This window comes from Mobula birostris, chromosome 6 (genome assembly GCF_030028105.1).
Source record: "Mobula birostris isolate sMobBir1 chromosome 6, sMobBir1.hap1, whole genome shotgun sequence".
Taxonomy (NCBI): Eukaryota; Metazoa; Chordata; class Chondrichthyes; order Myliobatiformes; family Myliobatidae; genus Mobula; species Mobula birostris.
The window spans coordinates 21,121,867-21,139,288 of record NC_092375.1 but is presented as its reverse complement, the minus strand read 5'-3'; the positions used below and the strand labels follow the sequence as shown (position 1 = coordinate 21,139,288).

Genomic DNA, 17,422 nt, shown 5'->3' with positions numbered 1-17,422 from the left:
GGCTGACAGAGGTATGGTGCTTCACAGCATTGATGATAGAAATAAAGAAATGGATTATAACGGTGAAAACCATCTCAATGGTAAAGTAAGGTTGGAGAGTGAGACAAGAATTAACCAGGAAATAAATCACTTTTATTCTTCCATTAAAGTTGCTTTTTGCTACTCTTAACGTACCTGGATTTGCAAGTCGGCTGCTTGTTGGCCCAAGAATCTGATAGGGATCTGCTAAAATTGGAATAAATATTCACAATATGAATTAATTTAGAACATCATTAAAATATTTATGAAACATAACACTGGATAACAAAGAGTTTGCTTGCTGTATACCTTTGGGTGTTTCTTATGGACTTTGGCATGAAAATCATGAAATAGCCCTGTCATGCACCATTGTTTTTACATTGCCGATATTTGTTATTTCAATTCATAATTCAAGTCAATTAATATGTTGTCCACAATGTAAACGGAAACATTTTCCACCTTTTCCAGCATGCATAGGCATGCTTAGGCAGGGCGGATGTTGCAATGGCAGGACAGGTTTCAGAAAAGCATCGTACTCATGCATTGCGTTTACGTGTATATCCGTTTGCGATCAAGTTGCCGTTTATGCTCTATGCACATAGCATATTGTGTATACTCATTATCATAAAGCAATTGTATTTTCAGGAGTATTTGTGATAGAAAATGTCTTGCTGATGTTGCAAACGCCGCAATACTTTCTGCTATGTTTGTGGCGCGTAAATGCTTAAATCTCAAATGACTCTTCTTTTGGAAGGAAGTCTATGAATTCTACTTTGGGTTTAAAGTTGGCAGATGACAAAGCCTGGGCTCCTCACATTTGTTGCACAGCATGCACTGTTGATCTTAGAGCTTAGCTCAGATGTATTCGGAAGTCAATGCTGTTTGCTGTTCTGATGATATGGCAAGAGCAAAAGGACCATGTGAAGACTGCTACTTCTGTCTGACAAATGTGTGGTCTGCTAAAAACAAGAAATCCTTTGAATACCCCAATCTCCCTTCCACCATGAGACCTGTGCCACTTCCAGTACTGAAGCCACCAGAGACGTGGAGCCAAGAAGAGGCAGACAAAGATGCCATGATGCACGAGCCAGGAATGGAAAACTACACTGATAACGATACAGATTTTGAACCCATTGTGCCAAGTGACCTCATCTGACAATTCAATGTGAGTTACATGACCTGGTCAGAGACTTGGGTTCAAGAATGCAAGGGTGGAATCTGCTATTACCAGGCACAAACATTCCTGTGAGGGATTTCGATATTTGAGACAGATGTTTCCCAGAATAACTGATGCCAAGATTAAGAAAGGTACTTTTGCTGGTCCACAAATCAGACAGATCATCAGTGACAGGCAATTCAAAGAACTTTTAGAGGGACTGGAGAAAGTCGCATGGAAGACATTTTCTTGGCAATTACAGAGCACTAGACTAATTGTAGCTGGTTGACAACATGTTTCAAGCATACAAAAACCATGAAGTGCAACATATCACTAAAGATTCATTTTCTGCAATCCCATTTAGATTTCTTCCTTGCAAATCTTGGCGCTGTCAGTGACGAGTACAGTGAAAGATTTCACCAGGATATTGCAGTCATGGAGAAACAGTATCAGGGCAATTGGAATCCATCAATGCTGGTTGATTATTGATGGACACTTAAGCGAGCAGCCTCAGACACTGAGTACAAATGAAAATCATCAACAAAACATTGTTAGCTTAGTTAAACTATTGCAAAGCAACTTCACTTTTATGCAATTAAACGCATTATGTTCAAAAGTTAATTTCTTGCTTTCCCAAATTCATACATGACACAAGTAGCCTGAGATCGCACTTGTGTTCAGCTTCAAGCGGTCTTTCCTAACCACAAAAACATTCTGAGAAAGCGCCACTCTTGAAAAAAATTGCTGTCCGATGTAATTATAAGACTCATATTACTGAAGTTATAGAGTGTGAAGTATCTGCATTCTTCTGCAGATTTGGTCAGTTAATGTACCACTTGTAGAATTTCTGAACCATATGGACCAGAGAGCTTCAAGTGTTCTTTGACGTGTTCTGTTAGCCATTTTCAAATAAGGCGGTCAGTCTGGAGAATGCACTGATCTCTAGGCCAGGGAATATTACTCCAGGCCCTCTACCATCCCACGTCACTTACTGAATGGAAAATACATTTGATATCAGGAGTAGATACGATCAGGTCTCCACTCTCCCATCTCTGTCCATCCCTGCTATGACTCCTTCTCAATCTTCCCTCCCCAATTCCTTTGCTCAATTGCATACACCATTGACACTGTCAACTTTAAACTTTGAACATGGGAAAGATGATTATTAAAAGTCTTTGTCAAACTAGGTCTTAACAAGAAATCAGTGAGTAAAATAGGACAAATGAAAATAACTATTGCCGATAATGGTGATCATTTGCTTCTTTAGTTTGTATAACATTTTCACATTGACTGTTTTAAATCGGCAGATTAGAGCTTCCTCTTTGACATATAACCATATAACAATTACAGCACGGAAACAGGCCATCTCGGCTCTTCTAGTCCATGCTGTATGCTTACTCTCACCAAGTTCCACCAACCTGAACTCGACCCATAATCCTCCATTCCTTTCCTGTCCATATTGCTATCCAATTTTACTTTAAATGACAATATCGAAACTGCCTCTATCACTTCTGCTGGAAGCTCGTTCTATACAGCTACCACTCTCTGAGTAAGGAAGTTCTCCCTCATGTTACCCCTAAACTTTTGCCCCCTAACTCTCAACTCATGTCCTCTTGTTTGAATCTCCCCTACTCTCAATGGAAAAAGCTTATCCACATCAACTCTATCTATCTCCCTCATAATTTTAAATACCTCTATTAAGTTCCCCCTCAACCTTCTATGCTCCAAGGAATAAAGACCCAACTTGTTCAACCGTTCTCTGTAACTTAGGTGCTGAAATCCAGGTAACATTCCAGTAAATCTTCTCTGTACTCTCTCTATTTCGTTGATATCTTTCCTATAATTTGGTGACCAGAAATGTACATGATACTCCAAATTTGGCCTTACCAATGCCTTGTACAATTTTAACATTACATCCCAACTCCTATACTCAATGCTCTGAATTATAATGGCCAGCATACCAAAAGCTTTCTTCATCACCCTATCCACATGAGATTCCACCTTCAGGGAACTATGCATCATTATTCCTAGATCACTCTGTTCTGCTGCATTCTTCAATACCATTTACAATGTGTGTCCAATTTTGATTAGTCCTACCAAAATCCTACCAAAATGTAGCAGCTCACATTTATCAGCATTAAACTCCATCTAGCATTTTTCAGCCCACTCTTCTAACTAGCCTAAATCTCTCTGCAAGCTTTGAAAACCTACTTCATATTCCACAACGCCACCTATCTTAGTATCATCTGCATACTTACTAATCCAATTTATCACCCCATCATCCAGATCGTTAATGTATATGACAAACAACATTGGACCAAGTACAGATCCCTGAGGCACACCACTAGTCACCGGTCTCCCATCTGACAAACAGTTATCCACCACTACTCTCTGGCGTCTCCCATCCAGCCACACTGAATCCATTTTACTACTTCAATATTAATACCTAACAATTGAACCTTCCTAACTAACCTTCTGTGTGGAACCTTGTCAAAGGCCTTACTGAAGTCCATATAGACACATCCACCACTTTACCCTCATCAACTTTCCTAGTAACCTCTTCAAAAAATTCAAGAAGATTTGTCAAACATGACCTTCCACACACAAATCCATGTTGACTGTTCCTGTCTATCCAGATGATTATATATACCATCTCTAAGAATAATTTCCATCAATTTACCCACCACTGACGTCAAACTCACAGGCCGATAATTGCTAGGTTTACTCTTAGAACCCTTTTTAAACAATGGAACAACATGAGCAATATGCCAATCCTCCGGCACCATCCCCGTTTCTAATGACATTTGAAATATTTCTGTCAGAGCCCCGGCTATTTCTATACTAATTTCCCTCAAGGTCCTAAGGAATATCCTGTCAGGACCCGGAGACTTATCCACTTTTATATTCCTTAAAAGTGCCAGTACTTCCTCTTCTTTAATCATCATAGTTTCCATAACTTACCTACATGTTTCCCTTACCTTACACAATTCAATATCCTTCTCCTTAGTGAATACTGAAGAAAAGAAATTGTTCAAAATCTCCCCCATCTCTTTTGGTTCCACACATAGCTGTCCACTCTGATTCTCTAAGGGACCAATTTTATCCCTCACTATCCTTTTGCTCTTAATATAACTATAGAAACCCTTTGGATTTATTTTCACCTTACTTGCTAAAGCAATCTCGTATCTTCTTTTAGCTTTTCTAAATTCTTTCTTAAGATTCTTTTTACATTCTTTATATTCCTCGAACACCTCATTTACTCCATGTGGCTTATATTTATTATAGATCTCTCTTTTTCCGAACCAAGTTTCCAATATCCCTTGAAAACCATGGCTCTCTCAAACTTTTAACCTTTCCTTGCAAACTAACAGGAACATAAAGATTCTGTACCCTCAAAATTTCACCTTTAAATGACCTTCATTTCTCTATTACATCCTTCCCATAAAAAAACTTGTCCCAATCCACTCCTTCTAAATCCTTTCACGTCTCCTCAAAGTTAGCCTTTCTCCAATCGAAAATCTCAACCTTGGATCTGGACCTATCCTTCTCCATAATTATATTGAAACTAACGTCATTGTGATCACTGGACCTGAAGTGCTCCCCAACATATACCTCCATCACCTGACCTATCTCATTCCCTAACAGGAGATCCAACACTGCCCCTTCTCTAGTTGGTACCTCTATGCATTGCTGCAAAAAACTATCCTGCACACATTTTACAAACTCCAAACCATCCAGCCATTTTACAGTATGGGCTTCCCAGTTAGGAAATTAAAATCTCCTACAATCACAACCTTGTGCTTACTACAAATATCTGCTATTTCCTTACAAATTTGCTCCTCCACTTCTCGCTCCCCATTAGGTAGTGTATAATACACCCCTATAAATGTTACTACATCTTTCCCATTCCTCAATTCCACCCAAATAGCCTCCCTAGATGAGCCCTCTAATCTATACTTCCAGAGCACCGCTGTAATATTTTCTCTGACAAGCAATGCAACACCTCCTCCTCTTGTCCCTCTGATTCTATCACACCTAAATCAATGAAATCCGGGAATATTTAGTTGCCAATCACACCCCTCCTGCAACCATGTTTCACTAATAGCTACAACATCATTCTTCCAGGTATCAATCCGTGATCTAAGCTCATCCACCTTTCCTATAATGCTCCTCGCATTAAAATAAATGCACTTAAGACATTTTCCACCTCTTAGTCTCTGTTTATCACTAATGGTACAAACAACTTTACTATTTTCTTTTTCTTCCTTCATCCCTACATCTGTTCCTACACTTTGGTTCCCCTCCCCCCTTGTATCTAGTTTAAATCCACTGGAGCCTCTCTAGCAAACCTACCTGCAAGAATATTTGTCCCCCTCCAGTTCAGATGTAAACCGTCCCGTCGGAACAGGTCCCACCTTCCCTGGAAAACTGCCCAATTAACTATAAATCTGAAGCTCTCCCTCCTGCACCACGTCTTCAGCCATGTGTTGATCTGCGCTATCTTACTATTTCTAAACCCGCCTGCACGTGGCACTGGTAGCAATCCTGAGATTACTATCCTGGAGGTCCTGTCCTTTAACTTGGCGCCTAACTCCCTAAACTCACCTTTCAGGACCTCATCACTCTTCGTACCCATGTCATTGGTCCCTACATGAACCATGACATCTGGCTGCTCACCCTCCCTCTTGAGAATACTGAGGACTCGATCTGAGATATTGCAGACCTTGGCACCAGGGAGGCAACAGACCATCCGGACTGTTGCAAATAATGATCTAGCCATATCGCACACACTTGAAATTCAGCTAGTTTCTCAGTGTTGTTTGGAGAAACAACTTTCTAGCTAAATATGCTTGCATAATCACAGTCATGAAATATTTCTTGAACAAGTGCAATCAGGTAATATATCAGATCATTTTTTCCCCCTGCAACACTCATGTACTTAAGTTAGGTATGTTTTTGCAACTTTATTAGTGTAGCTGGCACTGTTTTTAACAAAAGTAATTAATTTTAAATGACTCTCTAAAAATATACTGAATATTTTAAAAATCCCATTGGTCTACAACAGGAATTCTTTTTACTATTTAATACCTTATTAATGGAATTAAAACCTATCTTTTCAATTTTTGGTTCTTATAATTTCTGTGAAAGTATCACTCACCTTTTATACTTACCTAAATGGAACTAAATATCATAAGAAGAATGCCATGGATGCCCACAGTACTAGCAACCAAGAATGAACTTAATTCATAATTTTTGACTCTAAAAATTGTGAGTTTAATTTGAAGTGATTTTCTTTCAGGATTCTCCAACTCATATTCTAGGCATTCATTCATCCATCTATCCAGCCACTCACTTATGTATATATGTACGTATGTATTTTATTGTCTTTATATATTTGTACAGTTTGCCTTCTTTTGCACATTCCGTGTCAGCCATTGTGGGTAGTTTTTCATTGATTCTATTGTACTTCTTTGTTCTACTGTAAATGTCTGCAAGAAAATGAATCTCAGAGTTGTATATGGTAACATTCACGTACTTTGATAATAAATTTACTTTGAACTTGGAAATGCCTCGTGTCCATTATTTCGATATGAGGGAACGGATAGTTTTGTAGGTCCCAATGATTTTTAAAGTAATCCTTTTAAAAACAGCATTAAAGTTTGTAGAGATTATGCTCAATGTACCTTCCACTTAACATTGCACAAGGTTTTATACAAGTTTAACTTCAAATGAATTCTGCCAACTAGAAGTAACACTAGGTCAACCAGTTTCAAACAAATGAGTTATTAAACCTGTTAAAATAACAGGCAGAAGAAAATTAGAACACTTTAAAAGTCTGTCCACCATTATCAGCATGTCATATTTCACAACACTACCAATGGAGTTAAGAAAAGGTAAGAGGAATAAATTTTTCTCTGAGTGACAAATACATAAGATAATTAATAAACTTATAAAGAACATTTACAACTTCATAAAACATAATGCACAAGGAAAATCCCATGGATTTGGTCCATGAGTTCAATTGCACTTTAAGATTAAAAATTGAAAAAAGTTCAAAATTTATATTTTGGGTCACAATTCCCCTTTCAATGATTTGGATCATTACCAGTGCTATCACCAATATATGGGAATTAAAAGGGATGTGCAGCCTCGGCATTATCCACATTTATCACATCCACTTCTATTTCCAGAGACAGATTTTCTCAGAGTGGAGTGTTTTCAAATACAAAATTCCTTCTAACAGAGAAAATGAGCGAGGACTTATCACTAACAGAATCGTGGAAAAGTGTTACTTTGAAATCAGTAATTGCAGAGACTGTGATAACACATTCTTTTAAAGTAGGAACTTAATACCAAAAATTGTTCTTGCTTACAAGTCTTTTGATTGCAATAAGTAAGTTGGCTGAAGGCAAACAGCTTTATGAATCGGCTCTCTAGTTCAAATGCTTGTACAAAAAACGCTGATTATACAAGCACTGCATAGTTTACAATCTACAGTTGCATATACCTATTGGTTGTCGAGGCTGGTCTTCTACCTTGGTCACATTTGAGGAAGGGGTTCCTGGCAAGAAAGAATAAAATGTTGATTAAGATCCTCTGTGTCGACTTATTCCTCAATGTCCTTCCACTGCATTTATAGTTACAAATTGCACCATTTTTGTTGAAACATGAAGGTTATGATTCTGACTCTACTGAGTCACAATTGTTAACCCTTCCCATGTAGAAAGATGAACGTTCGGGAGTATTTTGCAGGTATGGTCCTATTTGCTGTATGAGATGCCATCAAGAGGGCATGGGCCAGTGAATTGTCTTTAATCTATTCACTGGACCATGCCCTCTTGTACGTAAGACATAGGAGCTTAAGTAGGCCATTCAGCTCAAGAAGTCTGTTCCACCATTCCATCATGGCTTACTTATTATCCCTCTCAACCCCAAGCTCTTGGCTTCTCTCCATAATCTTTGACTCCCTTACTAATCAAGAGCCTATCAAATTCCACTTTAAATATATCCAATGACTTGGCCTCCAAGCCATCTGTAGCAATGAATTCCACAGATTCACCACCCTCTAGTTACAGAAATTCCTTCTCATCTCTTTTCTAAAGGAATGTCCTTTTATTTTGAGGCTGTGCCTTTCAATATACAGTATGCTTCAAAGAGATCCCAGAAACATCCTCCCTCCTTTTTCTGATCTCCAGCAAGTACAGGCCCAGAGCTATCAAACTCTCCTCACATATTAAACCTTTCATATCCTCGATCATCTTGCAAACCTCCTCTGGATCCTCTCCAGTACCAGCACATTCTTTCTTAGATATGCCTTGAAAACTGCTGACAACAATCCTAGTGTGGTTTGAATAATGCCTTATTAAGTCTGCATCAAAGCCCTCTGACTAAAGAAATTGCTCCTCATCTCTGTTCTAAAATTGAATTGAATTGAATTGGATTGGATTGAATTAAATTGACTTTGTTACTTACATCCTTCACATACATGAGTAAAAATCTTTATGTTACATCTCCATCTAAATGTGCAATGTGCAATTATAGTAATTTGTGATAAATAGTATGTACAACAGATAGTATTAATGTAACAGTCAATATAGCATAGAAATACAATTGTATCAGTGTGGGTTAATCAGTCTGATGGCCTAGTGGAAGAAGCTGTCCTGGAGCCTGTTGGTCCTGGCTTTCATGCTGTAGTACCATTTCTTGGATGGTAGCATCTGAAAACAGTTCGTGGTTGGAGTGACTTGGGTCCTCAATGATCCCTCGGGCTCTTTTTACACAGCTGTCTTTGTAAATGTCCTGAATAGTGGGAAGTTCACATCTACAAATGCTCTGGGCTGTCTGCACCACTCTCTGCAGAGTCCTGCAATTGAGGGAAGTACAGTTTCCATACCAGGCAGTGATTCAGCCAGTCAGGATGCTCTCAATTGTGCCCCTGTAGAAAGCTCTTAGGATTTGGGGACCCATACCAAACTTTTTCAACCGTCTGAGTGAAAAAGGTGCTGCTGTGCTTTTTTCACCACACAGCCAATATGTATAGACCATGTGAGATCCTAAATGATGTTTATACCAGGGAACTTAAAGCTGTTCACCCTCTCAACGCCAGATCCATTGATGTCAATAGGGGCTAGCCTGTCTCCATTCCTCCTGTAGTCCACAACCAGCTCCTTTGTTTTTACGACAAAAAAAATGAAATTCTTGTGCTCTGAGGTTGTACTCTCTGATTCTAGACTCCCCACTGACTGGACTATTAACTAGGACCCCAATACCATTACTTACAACTGCAGCCTGCATCAGCAACCTACCCATTGCTGAAGTAATAAGTGACTTTCATTTGAAAGAGACTTAGGATATTGTGCCATTTTCTTCTTCTCCAATATGAATGAAAAGATGTGCATCCCATTCCTCAGATTTCCCCTTCCCTCCCTCTATGGAGTCTGTCACCCAAATCCTTTCATAACTCTTTGGCAGACTGGAAGATGTGCAGGTCACTTTGGCTGGAAGAATAGAACGGCAGAAAATTGTTCAAATGGAGCGAGACTACAGAATACTGCTCTCCAGATGCATAGAAACACAGTTATCATCCACTTACAGCCAGTAATTAAGAGGGAAAATGGAGCATTAGTTCATATCAGAGGAATTGAATGTAAGACTGGGGAAGTTTGCTGCAGATGTACAAGATGCATGGCACTGCCTCTACTTCCTTAGGAGTTTGTGAAGATTTGACATGACATCTAAAATTTTGACAAACTTCTAAAGATGTGTAGTGAAGAGTATACTGACTGGCTGTATCACAGTCTGGTATGGAAACACCAATGCCCTTGAATGGAAAATCCTGCAAAAAGGAGTGGGTACAGCCCAGTCCATCACGGCTAAAGCCTTCCCCACCACTAACCACATCTACATGAAGGGTTGTTGCAGGAAAGTAGCATTCATCTTCACGGACACCCACCAGTTAGGTCATGCTCTCACCTCAAGGCTGCCATCAGGAAGAAGGTACAGCAACCCCAGGAATCACACCACCAGGTTCAGGAACAGTTATTACCCATCAACCATCAGACTCCTGAACCAAAGAGGATAACTTCACTTGTCTGATCACTGAAATATTTCCTCAAACTATGGACTCACTTTCAAGAACTCCTCATCTCAGGAGGAGGAGAAGATGGCGGTGCTACGCAGCACGCACGGCCACTCCGGTGAATGCTATCAGTTATGTGTCAAGTAGGGTACCGTGCACAATTCTGATTTGATGGAGACAGACGTGAGAGTATGGAAGAACATCTGAAGAAACTTCTGAAATGCCCACTTTGCTGTCGCAGCTACTGTGTGGTCTGGAATCTCAGGAGGAGAAGGCCCTGAATCCTCGGCTTTGCTTGTTTCAGTGGCCAGGGCGAGGTTGAAGGTGCTCGGCAGAGGATGGCGCTTGGGAGGCTGTGTCGGAGGGGCTGGTTGGAGGCTCGAAGTTTTCAAACGGACGGACTCAGTGTCAGGCGTGGTCGGGTGCTTCCAAAGCATTGGCAGTTGTCGGTTCCTGGAGGTTTATGGCAGACAGAGTTTCTCGCTTTTACCACCTGCTATCAGGGACTATTGGAAGTCGATCAGGACTTTGAGACTTTTTTTTTACCGTGCCCATGGTCTGCTCTTTATCAAATTATGGTATTGCTTTGCACTGCTGTAACTGTATGTTATAACTAAGTGGTTCTGTCAGTGTTAGTCTTTGGTTTGTCCTGTTTTTCTGTGATATCACTCTGTAGGAACATTGTATTATTTCTTAATGCATGCATGCATTTCTAAATGACAATAAATGAGGACTGAGTGTCCTCATAATCTAATCTCACGTCCTCAATATTTATTGCTTAATTATTTTTATTATCACTTCTTTTTTTCTTTTGTTTTGTGTTTGCACAGTTTGTTCTCTTTACTGGTTGTCCAGACTATTAGCATGGTCTTTCATTGACTTGTTGTGGTTATTGGATTTACTGAGTAATCTCACAAGAAAAGGAATTTCAGGCTTGTATATGGTGACATATACTCTGTACTTTGATAATATATTTCCTTTGAGGTTTTGAAATTTCATGCTAGTGAGACCACATCTGGAGTGCAGCTTATAGATTGATTTCCTTACTTATGGTGGGATATTCCTGCAGTGGAGATATTCCTGAGAGCAAACAACAGAGAAACTATAAATCTGAAATAAAATGCTACAGATGTCAGCATGTCAGATGTCTTCTGCAGAGAGTGAAGCAAATTCAATCCTGAGATGAAATTTTAGCTCAGTTTCTCCCTTTGCAGGTGCTGCCTGACTTGCTGACTACCTCCAGCTCTTCCTGTGTTCATTTTAGCTCTGAGAAGGTTAATTAGGTTGATTCCTGGGTTACAAGGTTATTTTAATAGGAAAGTTTGTGTATGCTGGGCCAGTACTCATTAGAATTTAGAAAGGGGCAGAGATCTAATTAAAGCAGACAAAGTATTAAAGGTAAATGATAATAGGATGTTTTCTCTCATTGGGAAAACTAAAATTAGCAGGTACAGTTGCAGAATAATGGGTTACCCACCTCAGGGGGGAGAAGCTTCTTCAAAAGACTCTGTATCTTTGGAATTCTTTACTCTAGGGAGCTGTTGTGGCTGAGGCATCGACTATACTCATGTATTATTATATTTTGAGATACAGCATGGTAACAGGCTCCAATGAACCCCACTGCCCCAATTACATCTATGTGACTAATTAACCTGCTAAGCACATACCTCTTTGGAATGTGGGGGGAAACTGGAGCACCTGGAGGAAACTCACGTGGTCACAGACAAAGTGTACAAACCTCTTACAGACAGTGATGGGAATGGAGCCCGGGCCGCCGGCAGTGGGTTAACCACTATGCTATTGTGCAGCCCTGTGTCTGAGGGTTACAAAGAAACAGGGAGAAAAGTAGAGTAGACGAGAATAAGGATAGCCTATAGTGGAGCAGGTTTAGATTAGATTACATTATGAGAACACTTAGTCCTTGTTTATTGTCATTTAGAAATGCATACATGCATTAAGAAATGATACAATGTTCCTCCACAGTGATATCACAGAAAAACAGGACAAACCAAAGACCAACACTGACAGAACCACATAATTATAACATATAGTTACAGCAGTGCAAAGCAATACTGTAATTTGATAAAGAATAGACCATGGGCACGGTACAAAAGAAGTCTCAAGTCCCGATCGACTCCCGAGTCCCCGATAGCAGGCGGCAAAAGGGAGAAACACCCTGCCATAAACCTCCAGGCACCGACAACTGCCGATGAATTGGAAGCACCCGACCACAGCTGTTTCCGTTCGCCCGAAAACTTTGAGCCTCCGACCAGCCCCTCCAATACAGCCTCCCGAGCGCCATTCTCTGCTGGGCGCCTTCGATGTCTCCCCGGCCGCCGAAACAAGGTCGAAGGTTTAAAGGGATAACTTAGCAACAGAGGCAACTAGATTGTGACTGATCATGTCCTGTGTGATGTAATAGGATGCCTGTCCAGTGCTCACTGCTCCTGCTTCCATTCAGATGAGGGTTAATAGAAACATAGAAAACCTACAGCACAATACAGGCCCTTTAGCCCACAAAGCTGTGCCGAACATGTTCTTACCTGAGAAATTACCTAGGGTTACCCATAGCCCTCTATTTTTCTAAGCTCCATATACCTGTCCAGGAGTCTCTTAAAAGACCCTATCGTATCCGCCTCCACCACAGTCACCAGCAGCCCATTCCACGCACTCACCACTTTCTGTGTAAAAAACTTACCCCTGATATCTCCTCTATACCTACTTCCAAGCACCTTAAAACTGTGCCCTCTCGTGCTAGCCATTTCCGCCTTGGGGAAAAGCCTCTGACTATCCACATGATCAATGCCTCTCATCATCTTATACACTTATATCAGGTCACCCCTCATCCTCCGTCGCTCCAAGGAAAAAAAAGGCCGAGTTCACGCAACCTAACCTCATAAGGCATGCTCTCCAATCCAGGCAACATCCTTGTAAATCTCCTCTGCACCCTTTCTATGGTTACAACATCCTTCCTATAGTGAGGCGACCAGAACTGAGCACAGTACTCCAAGTGGGGTCTGACCAGGGTCCAATATAGCTGCAATAATGTTGAACTTAACTACACTTAGTGGGCCACTTTATCAGGTACGTCTCTACTTCTGCTTGTTAATACAAGTATCTAATCAGCCAATCATGTGGCAGCAACTCAATGCATAAAAGCATGTAGACTTGGTTAAGAGGTTCAGTTGTTCAGACCAAACATCTGAATGGGGAAGAAATGGGATTTAAGTGACTTTGACCGTGGAACGATTATTGGTGCCAGATGGGGTGGTTTGAGTATCTCAGGAACTGCTGATCTCCTGGGATTCTCAGACATAACAATATCTAGTACTTATAGAGAATGGTGCAAAGCAAAACAAGAAAATATCCAATCACAAACAAGAGAAAATCTGCAGATGCTGGAAATCCAAGCAACACACACAAAATGGTGGAGGAACTCAGCAGGCCAGGCAGCATCTATGAAAAAAAGTACAGTCAATGTTTCGGGCCAAAATCCTTCAACAGGACTGGAGAAAAAAAAGACGAGTCAGAGTTAGAAGGACGGCTCATCTTTTTTTCTCCAGTCCTGCTGAAGGGTCTTGGCCTGAAACATCAACTGTTTACTCTTTTCCATAGATGCTGCCTGGCCTGCTGATTTCCTCCAACATTTTGTGCATGTTGCAAGAAAATATCCAGCGAGCAGCAGTTCTGTGGGAAAAAAAATGCCTTGTTGATGAGAGAGGCCAGAGGAGAATGGCCAGACTGACTCAAACTGACAGGATGGTGACAGTTACTCAAACAACCATGCATTAGAATAGTGGTGTGCAGAAGAGCATTTCTGAACACACAACACGTCAGACCTTGAAGTGGCTGGGCTACAGCGGCAGAAGAACACAAACACACACTCACTAGCCACTTTATTAGGTACAGGAGGTACTCAGTAAAGTGCCCACTGAGTGTATGTAATAGGCTGGCAAGGACTGGTGTCTGTCCATGGAATTCATCCCAAGAGTTCCACTCCCCACAAGTAATCGTTGTCACCTTGATGAGCACAGACTATGCAGAGAAAAAGGCTGACCAACTGTGACTTCATGTGTAGTGCGTGTGGAGACAAGGGTCCCCATTGATCAGTATTACAGACGGTAAACTTATTACCCTTTGGCGGAACTCCAGCATGACTTCCCCACCCTGATCGTCTGGTTGCATCATAAGGCAAATCTAAAAATAGAAAGTGGAATGAATGAAATAGTCATCAATTAAAATACTCTGACACAGTTACAGAACCATAGCAGACTGGTGGCTGGTGATAACCCTGGACGTCTGGTGTGAAGCATTATTTATCTCTTTAACAGAAATAAAACGTGGTAGCCGCTGTGGGACGACTTGGATCGTGCTAACATTGACCTGGCACCCGTACTTCCTATTCACACTGTTGCTGCGGTCTTTGCAGTCCTCCAACTCATGAAGTTCAGTTTATTGTCAAATGCACACGTACATGTAGGCACAGATGTGACACTAAACAATCTTACATTAGAAAACACAAGAGATTCTGCAGATGCTGGAAATCCAGAGCAACGCACACACAAAATGCAGGAGGAATGCAGTGGGTCAGGCAGCATTTCGGAAAAGGAAGAAACAGTCGATGTTTTGGGCTGAGGACTGGCCTGATGAAAGGGTTTGATCTGAAACGTAGACTGTTTATTCCTTCCCATAGTTGCAGCCTGACCTGTTGAGTTCCTCCAGCACTTTGTATATGTACTTGCATCAGATGGTGCTTTTGCATTCATTGCCACAGCGGTGAAGTGATGTGGCTCATGAGCAGGAACAAAGCTCTCGGCAACGCCTCCTTACACAGTGCATCTGCCACCTTTCGTCTTCAAGGCTTAGGATAATGTGCTCTGCAACAAGGTTGGTTCTTTCACCGGTCGCTGGCCTTTTTGTACAAATCACAACTGAGCTGCCTGCCTTCGCCAAACCACAACCCTGAGCAACATGAGATTACTCACTGTGTGGGACCCATCTGGTGCAGGCTGTCATGTGCCCAGCCAGCCAGGAGAATGCCTTATCCTCTCTCTCCCCTGCATTTTCCCTCATTTCCTGGCAGTTTTCTCTAACTGGCCTTTGGCAGCTGAGGTGTCATGGTTAGCACAACACTATTACAGCACGGGGCATCTATTCCAGCGCTGTCTGCAAAGAGTTTGTACGCTCTCCCTGTGACCGCCTGGGTTTCGTCCAGGTGCTCTGCTTTCCTCCCACAGTCCAAAGACGTACTGGTCAGTAGGTTAGTTGGTCATTGTAAATTGTCCTGTGATTAAGCTAGTATTAGGTAGGTGGGTTGCTGGACAGCACGATTCATTAGGCCAGAGGGGCCTATTCTGCGCTGTACCTCCTAATAAATAAATAAATATTGGAGAGCACTTCAAACTACAATATGTTTTTCAACAACTTGCGAGCCATTGATTGAAGCTCTTTTTACAAATCCTGACAGGAACAGTGCGGTTGCCTTCGTGAGGCTGATTTATACTTGTGCATACTAGCTTACGCCGTAGCCTACACAAGTGGGCTACGCTGTTGTGAGCATTTATACTTGTGCGTTGGTGTGTCTGCGTCGCTCTGCAATTCACCGCAAAAATGCTAGTTGGCGGTGGGGTTTCTATGCCACTGTGTTGAGTTTCTTCGTGTTGAAACTCAACATGAAGAAACTCAAACTTCAAACAACGGCGACTAAAACTGAAGGAGGGTGAATTTTCTGTGCTTCTCCAGCCATTGAGAGACATGGACGAAGAAATGCATTTCAAATAATTTTGGATGTCGACAGGTAGATTTGATGACTTGGTTCATTGTCTCCAACCAATTATTTCGCATCAGTGAACACACAGTATACTCAGGGACTGGCAATCACTATTTGAGTTTTAGCTTCAGGTGGAAGTCAACAGGCTGTAGCAGCTAGCTACAAACTGGCATCAAGCACAGGGTCCTCCATAATTTCAGAGGTCTGTATAGCTTTATGGAAAGCATTGCAGCCAGAGTTCCTTCCCTGCCCTTCAGTCGCCCAATGGGAAGCTATTGCAGCGTAGGAGGAAATGCGATGCTACCAAACGAACCAATCACAGTTGTTGTGGTCTGCGTCGCTGTGACGTGTAGTTACATTTTTGGGGAGGTGCACGTCAGGCTACGGTGTAGGGTTCAGCATAGGGTATGCGTCTTCGCTGTACCTACGGCGTCGATTTGATGCACAAGTATAAATTGGCCTTTAATGAAGCAACCCATAGCATTAGAACATTGAACAGCAAAGCATAGTACAGGCCCTTTGGCTCATTATGTTGTGCTAACCTATATAGTCCTACTCCATGATCAATATAACCCTTCCAGCCTACACAGCCCATAACCTTCCATCTTTTCTTACACCCATATGTCTATCAACGAATCTTTTAAATGTCCCTATGATATCAGCCTCTACCATTACCCCTGGCAGGGCATTCCAAGCACCTACCAGTTTCCAAATGAAAAATCCTACCTCATACATCTCCCCTAAACTTCCCTCCACCCTAACCAGATGTCCTCTGGTATCGGCCATTGCCACACTGGGAAAATGTGCTGGCTGTCCACACTATATATGCCATAACGTCTTCTTTCTGAACACTTCCTTGTCCAATTTCTTGAATTTTCACAGGGAATTTATTTGGGCCTTAACATAATATGCCATGTATGTTTACCACACTGAGGGAGGGTAGGATTCAATCTCTAGGTATGTTTCTAAAGATACATCTTTACCACTAGCCACTTCTCAGTTGTGTTTGCGTTGCAGAATCTTACCGGGTCTCACTGTCAGTCTCTGGGTTGGTTCAGGATAAACTGATGGATTTGGAAAAATGAATGTTGCACCCCCTAGAAAGATAAAGAGGAAATACAAGTAAAGCAATCAAGTGCAAACAGTGATTGACCAAATACAAGTGCATCATTTTACCACACCGATTCCAATATCACTGAGCGATTGGCCCCTGTGGTTGGAAGGGAATAATCAACTAAATTCTTGGTTGCTCTTTGGAAATCAGAATTCAGGACGGCACAGTAGCCCAGCTTTTGGCATAATGCTGTTACAGCACCAGTAGCCCTGGTTCAATTCCCTGTAAGGAGTTTGGACGTCCTCCCTGTGACGGTGTGGGTTTCTTCCTGGTGCTCCGGTTTCC

The 17,422-nt window shown here is 41.5% G+C and overlaps 1 protein-coding gene across 11 annotated transcripts in view; it reads right to left on the bottom strand.

Moving 5' to 3' along the window:
• erg (ETS transcription factor ERG) overlaps positions 1-17,422 on the bottom strand; it is a 301,661-nt gene that overhangs the window by 3,813 nt on the left and 280,426 nt on the right. For 8 of the 11 annotated variants that reach the window (XM_072259984.1, XM_072259980.1, XM_072259986.1 and 5 more), the window contains 4 exons: positions 17,049-17,120; positions 14,388-14,450; positions 7,683-7,736; positions 175-225 (listed from right to left, as the gene is read on the bottom strand). In XM_072259984.1, coding sequence (XP_072116085.1) covers positions 175-225; positions 7,683-7,736; positions 14,388-14,450; positions 17,049-17,120 — 240 coding nt within the window. The remainder of the gene's footprint in view (positions 1-174; positions 226-7,682; positions 7,737-14,387; positions 14,451-17,048; positions 17,121-17,422) is intronic. The other 3 variants (XM_072259982.1, XM_072259987.1, XM_072259990.1) reach the window with 1 other exon arrangement.